Source organism: Marmota flaviventris, chromosome 15, assembly GCF_047511675.1.
Source record: "Marmota flaviventris isolate mMarFla1 chromosome 15, mMarFla1.hap1, whole genome shotgun sequence".
NCBI lineage: Eukaryota > Metazoa > Chordata > Mammalia > Rodentia > Sciuridae > Marmota > Marmota flaviventris.
This window is the reverse complement of record NC_092512.1, coordinates 42,116,364-42,136,270: the sequence shown is the minus strand read 5'-3', so window position 1 is coordinate 42,136,270 and position 19,907 is coordinate 42,116,364. Positions and strand designations below refer to the sequence as shown.

The 19,907-nt window shown below is 40.1% G+C and overlaps 1 protein-coding gene across 2 annotated transcripts; it reads left to right on the top strand.

Moving 5' to 3' along the window:
• Positions 1 to 10,588: 10,588 nt before the first annotated feature.
• Positions 10,589 to 19,136, top strand: Pdp1 (pyruvate dehydrogenase phosphatase catalytic subunit 1). 2 transcript variants are annotated; one of them, XM_027952958.2, is made up of 3 exons: positions 10,589 to 10,721; positions 11,568 to 11,602; positions 15,123 to 19,136. In XM_027952958.2, exons 2-3 carry the CDS (start codon positions 11,572 to 11,574, stop codon positions 16,778 to 16,780), a joined length of 1,689 nt encoding a protein of 562 aa, XP_027808759.1. In that variant the 5' UTR covers positions 10,589 to 10,721; positions 11,568 to 11,571; the 3' UTR covers positions 16,781 to 19,136. The 2 variants fall into 2 exon arrangements, with proteins under 2 accessions (XP_027808759.1, XP_027808768.1); XM_027952967.2 differs by lacking the exon at positions 11,568 to 11,602.
• Positions 19,137 to 19,907: the final 771 nt, after the last annotated feature.

Here is a 19,907-nt window from a genome sequence, read left to right as displayed (position 1 = left end):
ATTAAATAAAATTGTGAGGCTGCACAAGGCTGTATGGATAAATTGTGGTGGCAATGGTAACTGTAAGCAGGATTGGAGGAAGAAAACTAGAATCACACAGCACTACACTTGCTGACATTCATCTCCCTAGTCTTCAAGATGAAATTGAAGCATCTCTGGGTGCCAAACCTGAGCATGTTTAAATCCAATGCCTTTGTTAAGGCAGCATCATGCAGGCTTAGTTACATTATTTATTCACTGTGTTTGGCAGCCTCCAAGAAGGCCCCCAGCGGTCCCTGCCACTGGAATTCACACCCTTGTAGAATTTCCTCCCATATTTTACCAGGGTTTACATGTGTGAGTAATAGAACACAGAAGTGGTTGTATTTCACTTTCAAGACTGTATGTGCACATGACAGCTTCAGTCTGGGTTTCTCTCAGCTCACTCATTGGAGAAAGCTAGCTGCCATGTGGTAGGTAAAACTACAAAGGGGCCCATGTTGCAACGAATGGAGATATTCTGCCAACAGCCATGTGAGTGAGCTGGAAGCGTATTCTCCAATCCAGTTGAGTGTCTATATGCCTGCAGTCTTGAGTGACACCTTGACAGCAACCTCATGAGATCCTAAGCTAGAGTCACTAATTTGTACCCAAATTCCTGATTCTTAGAAACTGAGATAAATGTTTGCTGTTCCAAGATAATTTTGGAGGGGGGGGATTTGTTATCCAGTAATAGATAATATACCTGTGATTGATTGATTGTTTATTTTTGGTACTAGAGATTGAATCCGGAGGCACTTTACCACTGAGTCACATTCTCAGCCCTTTTTATTTTTTAAGACAGGGTCTCGGTAAGTTGTCTATGACTTCACTAAGTTGCTGAGGCAAGCCTCAAACTTGCAATCCTCCTGCCTCAGCCTCCCAAGTCACTGGGATTACAGGAGTGCGCCACTTGCCCAGCTACCTATTGTGATTTATGTTCTATGTTAGATAAACTAATTTAACTTCTGCTTCTTTCTGTATAGAGATTAATACCAATATGAATATATTTATACTTACTCTCCTTTGTTCCAAAGTGAATTTATGGCTACTTTCAAGTATGTGTAAAATTCTTGGCAGCATAAATTAAAAGAGAAGAGAGGACAGAAAAACAAGAGTGGAGGTATAAAGCAGAAAAAGGAAAAGAGGTTAAAAAATCTATTACACACATTCTATAACTGGGACATCATTCTGGTTCTGAAAGCTTAAGTAACTCCTCCTATCTCCTTCTCTACCCCTGCACACACACAAAAATACAGATATTTATTCAGTTCAGAGTCCAAAAATTTTTTAAAAATCCAATTAACTTCAAAAACATAATTATCCGCAGTGCTAACATGGGTGGGAAGTTTCCTTGGGCACTGCCCTAAAGCAGACACTGCATGGAGTTCATGCTAAGGCTTCACATTCAAGGGAAATTTAATGAAATGGGATGATACAAATGCATAGTGCCTCATCTCACGGAGGACTACAACGGCTCTCATGTAACAGTGCCTACTTATGTAACTCTGCTGCTCAGGGTGAGGCTTTGCCATTCTGCAGCTCATCCTCTAAAAACTGTTGCCCTTCACAGACAAATACCCTTGTGACTTTCCATGTTCATGAATATTAAAAACAGCCAATTTCCACTAACTTAATGTAAACGGTTTGGGGAATCATGGATATTCTGAATGTTTTTCCATGTTACTGCCATGTAAGTATCCATTCTCGTGGCAACCTATGCACAGAGTTTTGGCCGCTAAGATATCCCCTCTTCCTTTTCATCCTTATTTATCTCACCACCAAGTCCTGACATTTTTACTAATGTCTGTTTCCATCTCTTCCCTCCTTCACCTTCTTGCTGCCATTGCTTAGATCTGTATTTTAACTCTTTATTCCCATATTTAGGCTGTAGCCTTCAGTTATTCCCAAAGGAGCCATGATCTATATCATTGTCAGAACACTTGTCTTTCATCACAATTCAGTCAAATGTCAATCAGCATCCTGATTATAGAGTGAGAAATCCAGTATCCCTAAAATTAGAGACTTTCAAGTATCAAGATTCAGCCATATGCCCCAATTCTAGCATCTGTGCTTCACCCAACATCCTCCAGATTTTCTCCTGTTCCTCTCTGGGACTTTCTGCACTGTAGTTCCCACTCAGAATGCACCACTACCACATCCTTTCTGGATCCCAATTCCATTCTCTAATCCTAGCTCAGATCTTAGTTCAGAAAATTAAGTCTCAGTGTGGGAGAGACTCTAATGGTCCCATTGTCCAACTCTCAACCTTATCCATAAATCCTCCAGTCATCTAGCCAACATTTATACTGGGCACCTCCTCAGCCAAGCTAAAAATGAGTATGAGAGTTCAGCACTGAAAGAGGTCATAATTGATAGAGAGGCTGGCATGCAAATGATCACAATATAAGTACAATGGTCAACACATGAACAAAGGGCTTTGTGAGCACATTCTTTGTCATCTGTCATCTAGATTCTATGTAAATGTCTCCACTAACAGGAAACCCATTATCTCAAGGAGTAGCCAATTCCATTTCCTGGAAATATAACCACATGAAGTTACCATAATGAGTTTAAATCTAACTTCCACACATTTATTCTAGTTTTATCAAACTTCAATTTTCCAAGGATAAATCTTTCTTTTCACATGACTGTCATCAAAGTATTTGAAGACCATGTTATGAATATCCCCAAATTTCTCATATATTCTTATTTTAGACTTGTCAACCTGCTGGCATCCCTCCTTTGGCTTCACTGCAGATTTTTTGCCACGGCACCGTGGCAGGCACACACAGCATGGGAGGCTGTGGCAAGAGGATCACAAGTCTAAAGCCAGCCTCAGAAATTTAGTAAGACCCTGTCTCAAAATAAAAATTAAAAGAGCTGGAGATGTAGCTCAGTGGTTAAGTGCCCCTGGGTTCAATCTCTGGTACAAAAAAAAAAAAAAAGATTTTTATGTTATTCAAAGATTGGTGGGGATTCACCAAGGTAGAGTGGTCTTATCTTAAGGCAACTTAAATCCACATGTACATTTTGGGGAGGGAAGTGGGCACCCTCTTTACATTGCTGGTAACAGGCAATCCAAAACTCTGGAGAGAGTCCTTTTCGCTCTCATATACCCAAGTGATCTCTCATCCAAAAGCCAAATTTGAATGTCTCATACTGGGGCTCACGGCATTCTTCCTTGTACTGTTAATCAAATTTTTTTGCTTATCCTATTTAAGTTCTCCACCTAAATATTTTTCTTAAGGGTAAAGGTATTTTTATTATTCTTATTTTCCTTTATGAATGAATAAATGAATATCAAAGGGAGAAAAGCCCTGTTGTATACAGAATAATCCCTAAAAATGATGCATAAGATGTCATCCCCGGGACTTGTGAATGTCTATGTTACATGACAATGGAGAATTAAGGGTGCACAAGGAATTAAGAGTGCTAACCAGCTATTTTACAGAAATCAACCTGAATTTTTACAATGGGCCCTATGTAATCACAAGGGTTTGTTCAAAAGGCAGGCAGAAGAGGAAGTCAGAGTCAGAGGGTGATCTGAAGATGCTACTCTACTAGATATAGAATAGAGAAAGGATCCAAGAGAGAAGAATTGATGGGAACTCATACATAAAAGCTGCAAAAAGAAACAAAAGGCTCCCTAGTACCTCAGACACTTCCCTTCGGCCCAGGAGACTCAGGTCAGACTTCTGACCTGCAGAACTGAAAGCTAATGTGTGTGTTGTTTCAAGTAGCAATAGGGAACTAATTAAAGAGCTAATAAAATTTGGTATTATTTGCCAGCCATCATTTGGCATTTCTACTTACATTATCCTTAATGCTTATAACATGGAGGAGGAGGAGGGGAAGAAGGAGGGGGGTGAATGAGAAGAGAGGAGGTGAAGGGGAGGTGGGGGAGGGGAGGAGGAGAAGAGAAAGGAGGAGGAGGAGGAGGAGGAGGAGGAGGAGGAGAAACTATTGGGTAAATTGTGAAAGATTACCCAGCTAGTAAAATGCAGAGGTAGGATTTGAACTCGGGTCTGGTGATGCCAACTCATACTCATCTCAAAAAACCATGATGCCTAAGAAGGGATAAAAATCACAATTCTCTAAATATTCTGATTAGAGTCTCAGAGCCCATTATTCCTAGGAGAAATAGGATACATAATAGCTATTATTAACTTTTCTCTTTAATTCATTGCCTTCCTTCTCTCCTTGAACTTTTCTCTCTACAGTTCATACTGCTTAAACATAAAAATACTAGGGAGACTGAGGCAGGAGGATCAGAAGCTTGTGAATGTCTATTAAGAGGCCAGTCTGGGCAATTTAGCAAGACCCTGTGTCAAAATAAAAAGAACTAGGATGTAACTCAGTGGTAGAATGCTTGCATAGCAGGTGTGAGACCCTAGGTTTAATTCCCAGTACCAAAAAATTAATAAGTGAATTAAATTACTTGAACACTAACTTATCACTTTTGATAGATAAAATTATTCACTCCATATTATGAAATCAACTATAGTTTTATCTGTAGGATGCAGATGGAATACATGAGGCATTCAATTACAAATATTTATGACATCTAGTATACATGGAAAACATACTTTTATAAGTCACAACTGCTTCTCCTAGAAAACCATAACTTAGGTATACATAATGTATTGCTGGTTACAGACACAATAAGAGTGGTGAAAATCCTACAATTATAAGGATATAGTTTGCTTCAAATCCATAATGAAATGTGAAACTGTCTATAGTTCTCACCAAGCTATAATTAATTGAATCCTAATTTTGACATAAGCCCTTTTAAAATAAAACCTAATAGAACAAAATAGTGATATTTCATTCATTCATGATATATCTCTAAGCATTCAGCTGTTGTAGTATGCCACTATTTCTTCATTTAAAATGAGTTCATTTACTCATTATTGAGCACCAATTGTGTATAGTGGTCACAATGGCACAGTGCCCTAGAGTAAAAGGCTCTAGGATCTTAAGATGGTTCTACCACTTCCTATTAATATGATCCTGAGGCAAATTACCCTCATTAAGACTCAGTTTCCTCTCCTGTGAAAAGCACAGGCTAACCCCTACCTCTCACTGATACAACACATTTAGACCAGGGAGCTATAAAGAAAGCACCTATGACTAGATGGTTCTCACTACATGATATGCCATGGTATAAGAGAGACATGGCCCCTGCACCTGAGTAGCTTATGTTTTAGAAGTTAAAAAAGAAAGATAGCCTTTAAGAAGTTTGCAAATCACAGTTACTAGTTTTAAAGTTATCACTTAGAAACTCCTGAAGAAGTCTGCAGACTGGCAGGGTCTGCTTCACAGGCATCCATGTCTTAGCACCTATTATAAATCCATCCCATGTTTCAGTTCCCCTGAAGTTCTTTCTCCACTTTATACCTTCTGTATTTTGGGGAATCTATCTATAAAATTACACTGAGTGAAAAATCTTGCCAGATTGTTTAATGACCAGACAATTATACCAATTCCCTCTTTAACCCTTCCCCCTCTTGCTCATGCATGTCTCCTTAGTATCTTAAAATACTTCCTGCTGGGCATGGTGGTGCATGCTTGTAATACCAGCAATTTGAAAGAATGAGGAACAATTGCAAGTTTAAGGCCAATCTCAGCATAAAATAAAATATAAATGTAAAAAATAAAAAAAAAGACTGGGGATGTAGCTCAGTGGTAGAACGCCCCTGGGTTCAATCTCCAGCACCCAAAACAAAACAAAAAACCTCATTGACAGGAATCTTTTGAGGTATCCATGGTCTCTGATTAACAATTTTATAATTTTATTATGGTGTGAAAGTGATTCACAATTCAGTTGAAATTGTACTTCAAGTTTTGAATTTTAATCTTTTCCTGGATTAGAGATATGTTGTATGATATTCTCTTGAAGCTGAGAAGTGACAGTGAGCCACAGCTCCTAGTCAGCCATTTTGTCACTACAGGAAATGACTGACACTCTGCAGTGTGTTGTGTTGGTAGGCTACGATATTCAGTAGGTTAGATGTATTCAATGCATTTTCAACTTCTGATGGGTTTATTGGGGGCATACTACTTTTGAAAATAAATGCAGATTTGTATGTGCCAATCTCAGGCCCACAGACATACAGTCCTAAACCGTTGAACCTCTATAAGAAACCTCAGTTGCCTGCTTTTTTATTCTTTGACACATTCAATCATTCAATGAATGCAGAGAAATGTTCTGCCTGATAGCCAGGAGACTTCTTCTGTCCCATTTTTTTTTTTTTTTTTTTTTGGTGGTGTGTGTGGGGGTGTACTGGGGATTGAACCCAAGTGCACTTTACCACTGAGCTACATCCCCAGTCCTTATTTTTTGAGATACATTCTCCTAAATTTCTCCAGCTGGCCTTGAATTTGTGATCCTCCTGCCTCAACATCCCAAATTGCTGGGCTTAAAGGTGTGCATCACACCAAGCCCAGCTTGTCCCTAATTTTACAAGAAAATGAAGCTTTATATACTTATTTTTCCTATTGATCATTCTATTGACTCTTGAAATTTGATGAAAATCGAGTCCTTTTCAAATACAGAATGAGACAAATGTTAAAGATCCTAGAACAGCCTCTGGTCTGAAGATGAGCCACCCATACATTTTGTTTCCTTAGTGTAGGTAATTTGTCAATTTCACTGCATAGCTCCAAGTAAGTTAATTACAAAGAAGGAACTCAACATTGATATGGTAAGAAGGCAGATATCCATTGTTTAGCTATTGGGTAATTATTTGCTAGTTCCTAGCAAAGACCTGTAAAGGAAATAGCAGATAGAGTGTGGTGAACCAGTCTCTCTTCCTTCTGGTTGCTGATTTTGGCAAAGACCACAATAAGTCAGCAACTATCAGGCTGACAGCATCTCAGACCCACATGCAGATCTATTTTAAGCTTCCTGGCTGGCACCACTGAGGCTACTGGACCATCTCCATGTTGTCAAAGCTAACCTCCAATACCCCTCCCTCCCCTGCCAAGGGTCTTTTCATCTGCCCACAAGAACACCAGGCCAATCTGGTCAAGCATTTGCTCATTTCTAAGTTTATTGTAGGTCAATAAAATAACTAAATTTTAAGGGTCACATTCAAAAACTTTAACATTTTTAGTATCACAGAAAGTATCTGTGTAGACAAAACAGGCATTTTTGCATAGTGCTTTCTTTGTACCAGGCTATTTTTGAAGCCCCTTCCTCTCTCCTTGCCAGACCCTTCTCTACAACAATCTTGGGTTGTTTTTGTGCTACTTTTCAACAACTTCAAACACTAAAGGATCAACAGGTTGTTCTAGTGGTTTAAACAATCTCTGAGGTCAAAGTATCAAACGGAAAGGCCTGAGCCCTGGCCCTGGCCCTGACAAGATAGACATGTGATAACAAACAACCCGTTTTAAGTAAGCCCGTTAGATGGCCAAATGGAGCTCCATCTAGAAATAGGCCAAGGTCAGGCCAGAGATGAATCAAGACTGCTCTAGTGTACCAGCAGTTGTCACCTCTGTAGAAGGACTGGCACTTCATAATGTGCATGTTACTGCATCATAGAACTTTGCAACTTGAGAACAGAACTTATATGTCTATATAAGATTGTTTCAGAGCTATCATTTTGGGAGATTTTATTCTGACTCCAGAAATATCTTGGCATTCAATCCTGATGATAAATTCTTTGACTGTATTTAGTGGGGGCAAATATTAGGTTTTTTTCCCCCTGGTATTAGGGATTGAACCCATGGACTTGCGCATGCTAAGCAAGTGCTCTACCAATGAACTACATTCCAGCCCTTATAAAATCTTATTTTGAGTCAGGATCTTATTAAATTGCCCAAGGTGGCCTTAACTTCAGTCCTTTTGACTTAGCTTCTGCAGTAGCTGTGATTACAGGCATGTGCCACCATGCCCCACCAAATGCCAGTTTTTTAAGTGTGGGTATTATCTTCAGAAATAGTCATGCAGAACTAGTAATAAGATGGGAAAATTAATACTATTCTGGTATAAAACCAAAGAGCTGTCTATAGTAAAACAAGTTGGGAGTGTCCTGTGCAGATCTGAAAACTATTTGAACAGGGAATTTAAAAAGTGCTCTGAAAAATGACAATGTCAGTATGGAATAAGGGTATATGCAACTAAGGTCACAACTGTGAAGAGGTCATTTGCTATGGATGCATAAATTCTGAAGACTCACAACCACCATTGGTTTATAGATATCAGAGAAGTCTATTATAAATATTTCTGGGTCCACAGGCAGAAACTTTTAATAATCCACTCTTAGCTTCAATGACTTGATCTCCATACTTACAAAGCAGAGACTAAAGGTAGTAGCACTCATCATATAAATTAAATTGACAGACTAAGGGTCTAAGACTCAATATCTTAATAACAATACCATCTCACCATAAAATCTATTGCATTTGAGGATCTGGGTCTCTTGCTTTCCTGGTGCCCTTAATCTATAACACTGACTTGAAACATCTTTAATAATAACAGCGAATGCTTATATAGTACTTGCCACCTTTCTTAGCAAGTTATACAGAGCAACTCAATACAGCCCCGTGAATTATTTCTACTTTTATTCTTAAGATTCCTATGATAGCAATAAGGCCAACAGAAGTTGCCCCAGACCATAAAGTAAGGTGGCAAAGGGGGGACTGGAATTCAGGCAGTCTCACCAGATATGTTTATAATTACAATGCTATACCATCCTATGCTGCCTCTATGAGACAAGAGAAAACCAGATTCACAAATGAGGTTCTTAACAGAAAAATGAAGGAAAATTTATGGGAAGCTCATCTGAAAAGCAAAAAAAGGAGAGGAAGTGAGGCAGATGGACCTATGTAAACTAGGATGAAGGCCAGAAGATCAAGATCAGCCACAAGAGTTCCCGGGGACTTGTCAAAAAAAGACTCTCCTTTAATTTATTTAGAGAATAGAGGAGGAAGTTTGAAAGACCCAGGTGTTAAGACCAACTATTTTGGGGCCAGGTGGGTGGGACAAGCCTGTATTCCCAGACACTAGGGAGGCTGAGGCAGGAGGATTACAAGATTAAAACCAGCTTCAGCAATTTAGTGAGGCCCTGAGCAATTTAGAGACCTGTCTCAAATTTTATTTTGTCTCAAACTAAAAAATAAAAAAAGGCTGTGGGGCTTAGTAGTTGAAAGCCCCTGGGTTCAATCCTTAGTACCAAAAAACCAACCAAACAACAACCAATCAACCAGCTAAACAAACAAAAACCACCTAGTTTGGGTATAGTTTTTCCTTTATTACATAAAAATCCAGTAATTCAGGATTAAAAGAATCCACAGTAATGCTAACATGATAGTTTTTATATCCAGTCCAAAGTACTTCATAAACTTTATTGGCTTGTCAGCAGATATACATAATAAATCAAGGTCGACTCATTGTCTTAACACTAGGCAGGATAAGTGCAATGATCTCCCCCATATCCCAAAGGAAGCTTTTAGAAGCCATTATCCTGTAAAGATGGGATCTGTGTGGATAGAGCTAAGTGAGGAAGCTTTTAGAAGCTACTTTCCCATAAGGAGTGGGTATGGGTGAATGGAGGTAAATGAAGGGCCCTCAATGTCTTCAGTTTGGCCACATTCAGAGCCACGGCCTAACCTCCTCTCACAGATGCTGAAAACTGTCTTATGTTGGGAAAACGGATCTCACCATTGGTAATAACTCAAAGGATCTTCTGACTCTCAAGTTCAGTTCTCTTCACAACTTTTGCAGACTACAGTCTATCCCTTTTCCTTGTAACCGGTCAGGGCAAACGAAGCAATACTGATTTCAAAGTCCTTCAGGGAAGGTGATCACACACCTATTGGATGAGTAAAATAATTCTTTCATCTAAATTTCTCCTATTCTTTAACTAGCTTCCTCTGCCTGGGACCTGAGGGGCATCTAGGAAAACAATATTAGACAATATCCGAATTAATGGTCCTGAAATCTACAACTCTATTCTGAATGAATGACAGCAAGAGCTGCACTCAAGACTACGTCGCAGGTTGGGATGAACTTCAAACGGTTTAGTCTGGAGTTGGGCCGGGAGTTGCTCCTGCAGGCTACGCTGAGAAACCTGCACATACTGGGGGCGGCGTGGCGATCAGGCGGGCCTCACGCACCACGCGGCCCGCGCCGAGGTACCAGATTCACCGAAACCCTCCTGGTGGGATAGCAGCCCGTGCCCCAACCCCACGCGCGCAAATGATGCTTGGGCCCGCCCAGAAAACAACTCCTTCCTGGGCCAGCCTCCCACAATCACCACCACACAGCCCAGCGTACAGCGGACCCTTGTACAACTCAGTCCCGCCTTCCACCAGCTATAAGGCGAGGTCACGTGAGCAGGTCCGGGCAACCAATGGGCGGCCCTCGCCGAATGGAAGGGATTGTCTGACCCCCGTGACGTCACAAAGCTAGCGGGTAATGCGCTCCTCTTCCGCCCCCGCCCTCATGGCTACTGCCCGCTCTCCGCCTCCCCGCCCACTCTCCACTGCGCAGCCAATAGGGAGGCGGGATGCGCTCCGGACGGAACGTGAGGGCGGGGCAGGGTGGTGGCCCGGCGGGGCAGGGGCGCGGAGTGGGCCGGCCGGGGGCGAGGTGCCGCGCTCCAGGGAGCTGAGCGGATTGCGTGAGAGAGCACCTAGTGGTGCCTTCGCCGCCTCCTCGTCGGGGAAAAACTGCTAGTCTTCTGCTGTGCCCGGTTCGTATTCTTTGCTCCCCGCCCCGAGCCACTCCGTCCGGAATCCTCCTCCACGGTCCAAAGTTGTGAGGGGGGCGTCGGGGCTGGGGTGCACGGCGCTCGTGTGGAGTGACGGCCGCGGGCGTGCGGAGGGCGGGCCGGTGGCGGTCGGGGCGGGGGCGGACGGAGCCCCAGAGCGCCAGGTGCACGCGGGTGCGTTGGGGCTGCAGGTCAGGCGTGGCGGTGTGGGTAGCTGCTGCGGGCGCTAGCCGGCCGCGCTGGCCTCCAGTCCTCAGGGTTTCACGCGCCGGCTGTCAGCGCCAGGGCGCGGTGGGAACCCAGGAGAGAGAGAGCTCTGGAGAGGCTGTGGCGGGCGGGGCGTTCTTTGCCTAAGGGTCTCCCCTGACACACCCCGTGGGCCTCGTTGGCTCCACAGGCAGCCGTCTCAGGGTGGCCCCTGGTAGTCTCTGCTAAAACAGGCGCCGCGTGGGCCGGGCGGGACAGGCAGCTGGAGGATGCCGCGCGCTGGTGGGCTCCGCGCCGGAACTGCATGGAGGGACCCAGGCGAGCCTCAGCTCGCTCCTGGGCCCCCACCGCCTTGGGCTGTGACTCTGCCTCTTTGGCAGGGTGGGTTTGTTTGTTTGGTTTCCTCCTTCTCTCCACCCCTTTCTCCCTCCTCTATCCTCTTTCCCCCTCCCAGCCCATTCACCGGGCTGAAGCAAGACCTCGCCCCTCCTCCGCTCCCGCCTCCCTGCCGCCGCCTCCTCTAATGAGCATCTCTGCCTTGCTTTCAATGGGCCGGTGCTGCTGTCGCTGCTGCTGCTCGCGCGGGTTGTGGATGTTGTCGGCTCCGTGTTGTGATGACAGGAGAATGTGTGTGTGTCCCGGGCCCAGACGAATTGGTAGGTATTCACTTAACTACCTGCGTTGGGTACCCAAGGAAGGATGGTGACTGATTTTGTGTGTGGATGGTTTTAGGTGGGTTGGCATGGAATTAAGGCATCAGGTAGATAGGAAAAAGGGACAAAGGCATCCTGGACCAGGATAGCTTTAATGCCTCAATAAGTGCGATTTTCAGGTAGAGACAAAGGAAACTGATCAAACAAGTGCTGGCAAGGTGCTTTATGTCTTCTGAAGGAAACTGGTTTCTTCATTCATTGAAGATACAGGAGCTCCGAAATGGCTAGGCATTACCAGAAAATGCTAAAAAATCACAAAAGAGTTTTTATGCAGTGTATTTAATGCAACCAGATTACATAAACTGGGGTTCCGATACATAATATTGACTATCTTAGCATTTCTTTTTTCATTTGCCTCTGAAGGTTTGTAAGGCTAAAGAGCTCCAGTGAAGGTGCATAGCTTTTTCTAATTATTTTGGTTTGTTGGTTTACTGATAATGTAGAATAATTTCATGGCACAGGCTCTGATGAACACATAGGTAAAAATGGATGTGTCTTTCCTATTTGTGCCAGTGCATCTTCCTTATTAGTCATTGGCCAAATCGGCCAAATCTTCCTCCGGCTGAGATGCTGCTTGTATCGTGGCTGAGTCTGGATCATGGGGAGGGAACTTTTCAGTGAAATTGTGCTTAGGAATAACTTGGAAATTTGACACTGCTCTAGTTTACCAACAACTGGACCTTTTTGTACTTGTTGCCAAATCCAAGAGTCTTCTACTTGGTTAATTAAGCAAGTTTATCAGCAAAACTTTTGATTCCATAGGGGTTTTTGTTGTTAAGGTACAGACATTTTTAAAGATATTAAGGGTTTTCAGTGCTCGCTTACTATTATTTATTAAAGCATTTGAATGACTATTGACTTCTAAAGGTATCTGGTCTGATAAAGAGAATATATCATTTCTACTGATATGATACAATACTAAATCACAGAGCAGGGTTTTTCTAAATCACACCTTCCGGAAGAATTTGCCTTTTAAAGGCATGTTAGGAGCTGGGGGCTCTGAATCTCAGCCTATATGCTAAGCCCCTGAATTACTGAAGATACATTTGAAAAAAATTCCCTCTCTGCTTTTTTTGTCTTTAGTCTTGAATACTTTTGCTTTGAAGGAAAAAAAAATGTAATTGAGTAGATTGCTTGAATTTAAATATTATTCAAAGCACCTGCTGCATGAATCATGAGCTCTTTAACACAAGATTTCATTCATTGTGCAGTCAACTATAAAGGCAGAAAAAACTACCAAAACAAAAGAATTCAAGGAGAGTACAGATCTCCTGGACTTGTTAATCCTTGATTAGTGTGCCATCAAATCCTGTTAGGCATTTATTACCCTCCCACTCCCATCATAAGTTTTAAAGAAAGGATAAATACAGACATACATTATGAGGAAATGGTTTCAATTAAGATTTCATGTGTTTTATATGTTTAATAATAGAAAAATCTTCATACACAGCATAAAATGATTTAATGTTTTTTGCATGCAAATCTAAAAAAGTAATATAGTTTACATCTGGAAGCCAAAGTCATGTGGCTCAACATTTGAGCACCTCTCCTCATACTTAACCTTTGGATGACTTTCAGGTATTCATTTGAAGTGCTGTTAAGTGGTTAGGCCTGATAGATTCTTCTCGTTCTGGGATTTTTTGCTTTCATTACTGCATTTCAGAATGCTTTTTTAGCTATGAATTCTCATTTCCCAAATTGTAGCCATACTTTCTTTTACCTGATCTTGTCTTTATTTTTGTAAACAAATCCCTTTTTAACTAGTGCAGTTAAAATAATTGTACTTTCTACCACTTGTGAAAGAGGTTCTATATGGCTGGCTTATTCATTGCTTACTATACAAAAGCAAATAAGAATTAGTGATTATTCAGTTTTTAGTTTTCTCTGTTTCCCCACTTACTATTTCTCAAATTACCTTTCAAAAAAGGTGCGTAAAAAGATTTAAAATATTACTAACACTCTGTATGATAGCTATAAAATTTTTTTCCTCCTTGGGTTCGAACTTTGGAAAGAAAGGTTTATATTAAGACTTACGTGGTTTTAGTTTCCTATTCCTTTTTGTTCACTGAATTTGTTTCTATACTTAAAGTATTTCTGAAATCTGTCTCTATATAGTTCAAATGAATACTTTGAAGCAATATCTTAAGAATTCCGGGAAAATATGTGTTGAGGAAAAAGAGAGATATTATCTGGAATAATGATACACACTCATTAAAATTTCCAGATAAATGCCAGCAAATCATTTTCAGGGTCATGTAATTTTTTTTAAAAAAATCACAATTATAATGCCATACCCTTATAATCTAAACCTTTGACTAGCTTTTCACTGTTCTTTGTTGCTTTTTTAGGGCAGATAGATACCTTTTAAAAAAAAAAAAGTAAAAGAAAACATCTTTCTAGGGATGGGTTCTACTTTGGATCCATAGTAGATGATAACAATATTTCTGTAGCTTTCTTTTGTGACTACTAAACAGGTAACAGTGTAGGCAAGAAAATTCTAAAACTTGAGATTAAAATTACTATGAAAATTTTAGAGTTACTAGAATACTTACTTTTTTGTAATCACAGAGGGCACAGCAAAATTCAGCAATGAATAAGTAAAACCTGCATTAGATTTTAAAGATTCACATCAACAACCAAAAAGATATGAATCCTAGAGGAGGCCTTAGCATCTAGTCCCAGTATTTATTTAAATATAGGAGAGTGAGACCCATAGAGGTGAGCTGACTTTTCCAGGGTTATTTGATAAGTTGGTAGCAGACCTGTGTCCCTTAGCTTGCCAAGTTGGCACAGTGGTCTAGAGAAGTAGACATTGCCAAACCATCTACTGAAGTACAAGAAGAAAATATAGGAATTTCTATTTTTATTTCATTATGTAGAAAACTTTATATGTTGTAATGAACATTATACTAATACAGTGATATGTGCATATAATTTACAAGTAGTGTATAAATATACATATGTTGGGGAAGCATCTTAACATTTTGGGGGTAATAACCATGTGTAATCAATGCCAGCAATTGACCACAAGTCTAGAAACAGATCGTCCTAAATGGAAGAAGTGTCTGAACAAAATGGGAGATTCAAAGCCTTTTTAGGATAGAGAGGAAGAAGGGTGATTGGCCAGGTAGATTGCTGCGGCATGTTATGTAACCTTCATCTCCTCAGCTTTCTCCAGCCAAATCTTGTACATTCTGCACAGTTTTTACTGCATAAAGAAATTCAGAGAAACAAGTGAATTCAAATACAGCTCAGTCCTAGCTCCGTGAATGATTGGGAGTTTTAATTACCATAAAACACCCTGGAGAAATAGTACATGATATGTGAATAAAATATACTAACTCCTAGCACAGGGCTTAGCTTATAGATTCACTTACTAAATTTTTTTTTTGAAAGCAAAGCTAGATTAAATAATCTGAAATGTAACTCTCTTTGTGTACATCTGTCTTAATTTGCTGTCTAGGAATCCCAGTCAGAAGTTCCAGCCTGCCGCTGTTCTCTGATGCCATGCCAGCACCAACTCAACTGTTTTTTCCTCTCATCCGTAATTGTGAGCTGAGCAGAATCTATGGCACTGCATGTTACTGCCATCACAAACATCTCTGCTGTTCATCACCCTACATTTCTCAGAGTCGCTTGAGATACGCACCCCATCCAGCATATGCTACCTTTTGTAGGCCCAAGGAGAACTGGTGGCAGTATACCCAAGGAAGGAGATATGCTTCCACACCACAAAAATTTTACCTTACACCTCCACAAGTCAACAGCATCCTTAAGGCCAATGAGTACAGTTTCAAAGTGCCAGAATTTGATGGCAAAAATGTCAGTTCCATCCTTGGATTTGACAGCAATCAACTACCTGCAAATGCACCCATTGAGGACCGGAGAAGTGCAGCAACCTGCTTGCAAACCAGAGGGATGCTTTTGGGGGTTTTCGACGGCCATGCAGGTTGTGCTTGTTCACAGGCAGTCAGTGAAAGACTCTTTTATTATATTGCTGTCTCCTTATTACCCCATGAGACTTTGCTAGAGATTGAAAATGCAGTAGAGAGTGGTCGGGCACTGCTACCCATCCTCCAGTGGCACAAGCATCCCAATGATTACTTCAGTAAGGAGGCATCCAAATTGTACTTCAACAGCTTGAGGACTTACTGGCAAGAGCTTATAGACCTCAACACTGGCGAGTCAACTGATATTGATGTTAAGGAGGCTTTAATTAATGCTTTCAAGAGGCTTGATAATGACATCTCTTTGGAGGCTCAAGTCGGTGATCCTAATTCTTTCCTCAATTACTTGGTGCTTCGGGTGGCATTTTCTGGGGCCACTGCTTGTGTGGCCCATGTGGATGGTGTTGACCTTCACGTGGCCAATACTGGGGATAGCAGAGCGATGTTGGGTGTGCAGGAAGAGGATGGCTCATGGTCAGCAGTCACACTTTCTAATGATCACAATGCTCAGAATGAAAGAGAACTTGAGCGGCTGAAATTAGAACACCCAAAGAATGAGGCCAAGAGTGTGGTGAAACAAGATCGGCTGCTTGGCTTGCTGATGCCTTTTAGGGCTTTTGGAGATGTAAAGTTCAAATGGAGCATTGACCTTCAAAAGAGAGTGATAGAATCTGGCCCAGACCAGTTGAATGACAATGAATATACCAAGTTTATCCCTCCTAATTATCACACACCTCCCTATCTCACTGCTGAGCCAGAGGTAACTTATCATCGATTAAGGCCACAGGATAAATTTCTGGTGTTGGCTACTGATGGGTTGTGGGAGACTATGCATAGGCAGGATGTGGTTAGGATTGTGGGTGAGTACTTAACTGGTATGCATCACCAACAGCCAATAGCTGTTGGTGGCTACAAGGTGACTCTGGGACAGATGCATGGCCTTTTAACTGAAAGGAGAGCCAAGATGTCCTCTATGTTTGAGGATCAGAATGCAGCAACCCATCTCATTCGCCATGCTGTGGGCAACAATGAGTTTGGGACTGTTGATCATGAGCGCCTCTCCAAAATGCTTAGTCTTCCAGAAGAGCTTGCACGGATGTACAGAGATGACATTACAATCATTGTAGTTCAGTTTAATTCTCATGTTGTAGGGGCATATCAAAATCAGGAATAGTCAGTGGATCTGGCAATTCTGAAATAAATATAAAGGGCAGATAGATTTAAAAAAAAAACAAAAAACATACTTACATAATGAACGTTTCCAATGGGTCATTCTAAGCATTTACCCATTCGACAGTCTAGGTAGTCACATGTTCCAAATTGACTTTGCAGCAGGGTGACGGGATCATGAGCATCTGGTTTGCCTAGCTCAGACCTCACAGCACTTGTACTTGAGGCAAGTCAGTTTTTTAAAGTAGGTGTCTTGAAATATTGACTTCTTTTACCAATCTGAGAAAACTGGGATCATCTGACAAATATGATCTTGCATAGACCCAAAGCAAGGATCTTGGGTGTATTCTCTTGGTAAAAGGGAAGAAATGTTACTGTTCACACCTGTAGATCCCTTTCTTCACTAAGATTCTAATGTACATGAGAACATTTATTTATTGCATGATTTTCTAGGTATATAATCTATGCATTATTCATATAAATTTATTTTAGCCTGAAGTAGTTTTCAGATCCAGTACTCTAAGCCATAAATGACCATGAACCAAGCAATCTGAATTTATAAATTTTTGTGATTATTATGAAAGGAGTACTTGTTAACGTGTAAAAACAAACTATACTCCCTTCCCTACCCCTGATTTCGTTAATGTAATTGAAATATTTTCTGTTTTGCCACACACTGGAAGATGATAAAGGTTTTCAGGTTTACATATTCTTGCATTGATTAAAAGTTTTTTAGTTTGTATTAATGAAAAGTTGTATTTAGTTTGAAATAAAGATATCTAGAATAAAGAGAAGAGACTGATATGTTCAATTATTATCATCTGCAGCCACCAGCACGACATTCTTATATAATCCCCAAAGGTTTGGCATGCTTTAATGTGTGGTGGGTAGACTGCTGCCAGGAAATCATACTTCTTAGTAGCAATAAATAATTTTGGAATTTTAGGGATGACATACATAAAATAAGTTTAATTACCAATTTGGGTAGTAATGTTTAGTATAACCATCCGATATTGAGACAGGAGAAAATTTTTGGTTTTCCCCACTTAGACATAGGTCAATTAAAATATTTGGTTTAAAATTGCTAAAGGCTTTAAACATACTGTAGCTTAAGATAGTGTTAAGATATATAAATGAGAAATTTTTAAAAGGTAACTATCATGCATGCCTGATGTCATAGAACACTTAGTAGCATCGAGTGTTGTTTGCAGCAGTCTCCATGATTATATGCAGTCCCTTCTAATACTGTATCAAAGTGAATTAAAATAAATATATTCAAATTGGCTTTTTGGGAGCTTATTTTATATGCATCAAATGACATTTTGTTCCTGTGTTTAATGGTGATCTGTGTACAGCTGTGCATATATTTCCATCACTTACTGTTAAAAAAAAAAAAGGCTATGGCTGTGTTTGAAATTCACATAGATTTTAATACAAAACATGATCAGCTTTCTGTTGTGTAATTAGTTGGGTATTTAGGAGTCCTTTCAGAATTCTGTAGGATTGAACTAGATGTTCAAGGACTCTATCTGGCCTGTGGATAATAAATCAGTGTAATATTGGCTGCAAAATTTGTTCCAATTCAAAATAGACTCAGGAAGATTGTACCTCAGAACATTACATAACGTTTGTTTTCTGAGGTGTTTTTCTGTTTTGTTTTAATCAGCTTGAACCTTTTTTCTTAGGCAATATTTTGGAGGGGAAAAGGCTATACTGTTTAGTTCTAAATGCTTCGACAGAGACAATTTCTTTTAATGAAATATATAGACCATGGTAGCAAAACCCATTTTTAGCTACTGTTTGAATTCCTTTTGAATACCACCACTGAAAAGTTCTATGCTATTATAACCTGAATAATATCTCATCTCTATATGATACAGGTAAAATAAATTTGATTTCCTGTGGTCATGATCAAGACAATAATTCTTATTACATAAGAAGCTTGGTCTATAGTCTGAAAGCTGGTCTACTTTGGAAATGAAAATACAGTATGGAGTTGACATTGTGAAAATGAAAATAATTGGGTGTTAAAAATCTGTGCTGTTGTAATCGGTTGTCACTATGATATGATGTCTAGAATTAAAGTCAGTAATGTAAACTTTCATGATATGTAGCCTGCCTTAAATTTATTTTAACTTTCTAACATGTATTTAATTTCTGTAATTATATTTAATCAGTGGCTCATATCTGTAGTATACCATTAACTAGTTTTAAAAAGTTTGGTATAGTACACAGTACTTGTTAGGAACACTGTTTTATGGAAGTGTATCTGTGCAAAGACACAAAACAATTTATATCTAATATAAAAATTGTCAGATAAATGCCCACAGTGAATTAAAGCTTCATATCTGCTTTCTGAATGGCCTTTGTTGGTTTTTAATCCTTAGATGCTTTCTACGGGTGGTGGGTTATATTTAACTTCAGGATCCAGTAAGTAAATAATATTTTTTAGTTGGTGTATAATTTACATTCAATAAAAATGGAAAGATTTAAAATTTATCCTATGAGATTTGGTAACCACCATCCCAATTTTCGGCAGGAAATTTCCTCATGCTCCTTTCCAGTTAACCCCTCCCAATGTAAGTATTGTTCTGACTTCTCTAACCATATATGAGTATTACCTTTCCTACAAATTAATATGAATGAATTAACGTAAATGAAATCGTATATACTTTTTTGTCTGACTTTTGCTCAATGTGAGATTCTTTTATGTTAAGTATATTTTATAACTAAATAGCATTCCATTGTTTGAACTTATCACAGTTTATCCATTTAAGTTGATGGACATTGTTATTAGTCCTCATCTTACCAACATTTTCAAACTGATTTTTAGGAAGACTGTTTTGTTAAGGTGTAGCTTTAATTTTGAAAATTGCAGATGACCTTTTTGTTCCTTTTTTCAGTACTAGGGACTGAAGAGGACTCCACCACTGATTACATCCCCAATCCTTTTAATTTTTATTTTGGGATGGTTATATTAAATTTCCAAGGTCTCACCAAGTTGCTGAGACTGTCCTCAAACTTGTCATTTCCAGTCTCAGCCTCCCAAGTCTGTAGGATCACAGGCATGCACTACCATGCCCAGCTGCTAAACTTCAGATTCCTTAATTGTCGGACTGGATTTTTGTTTG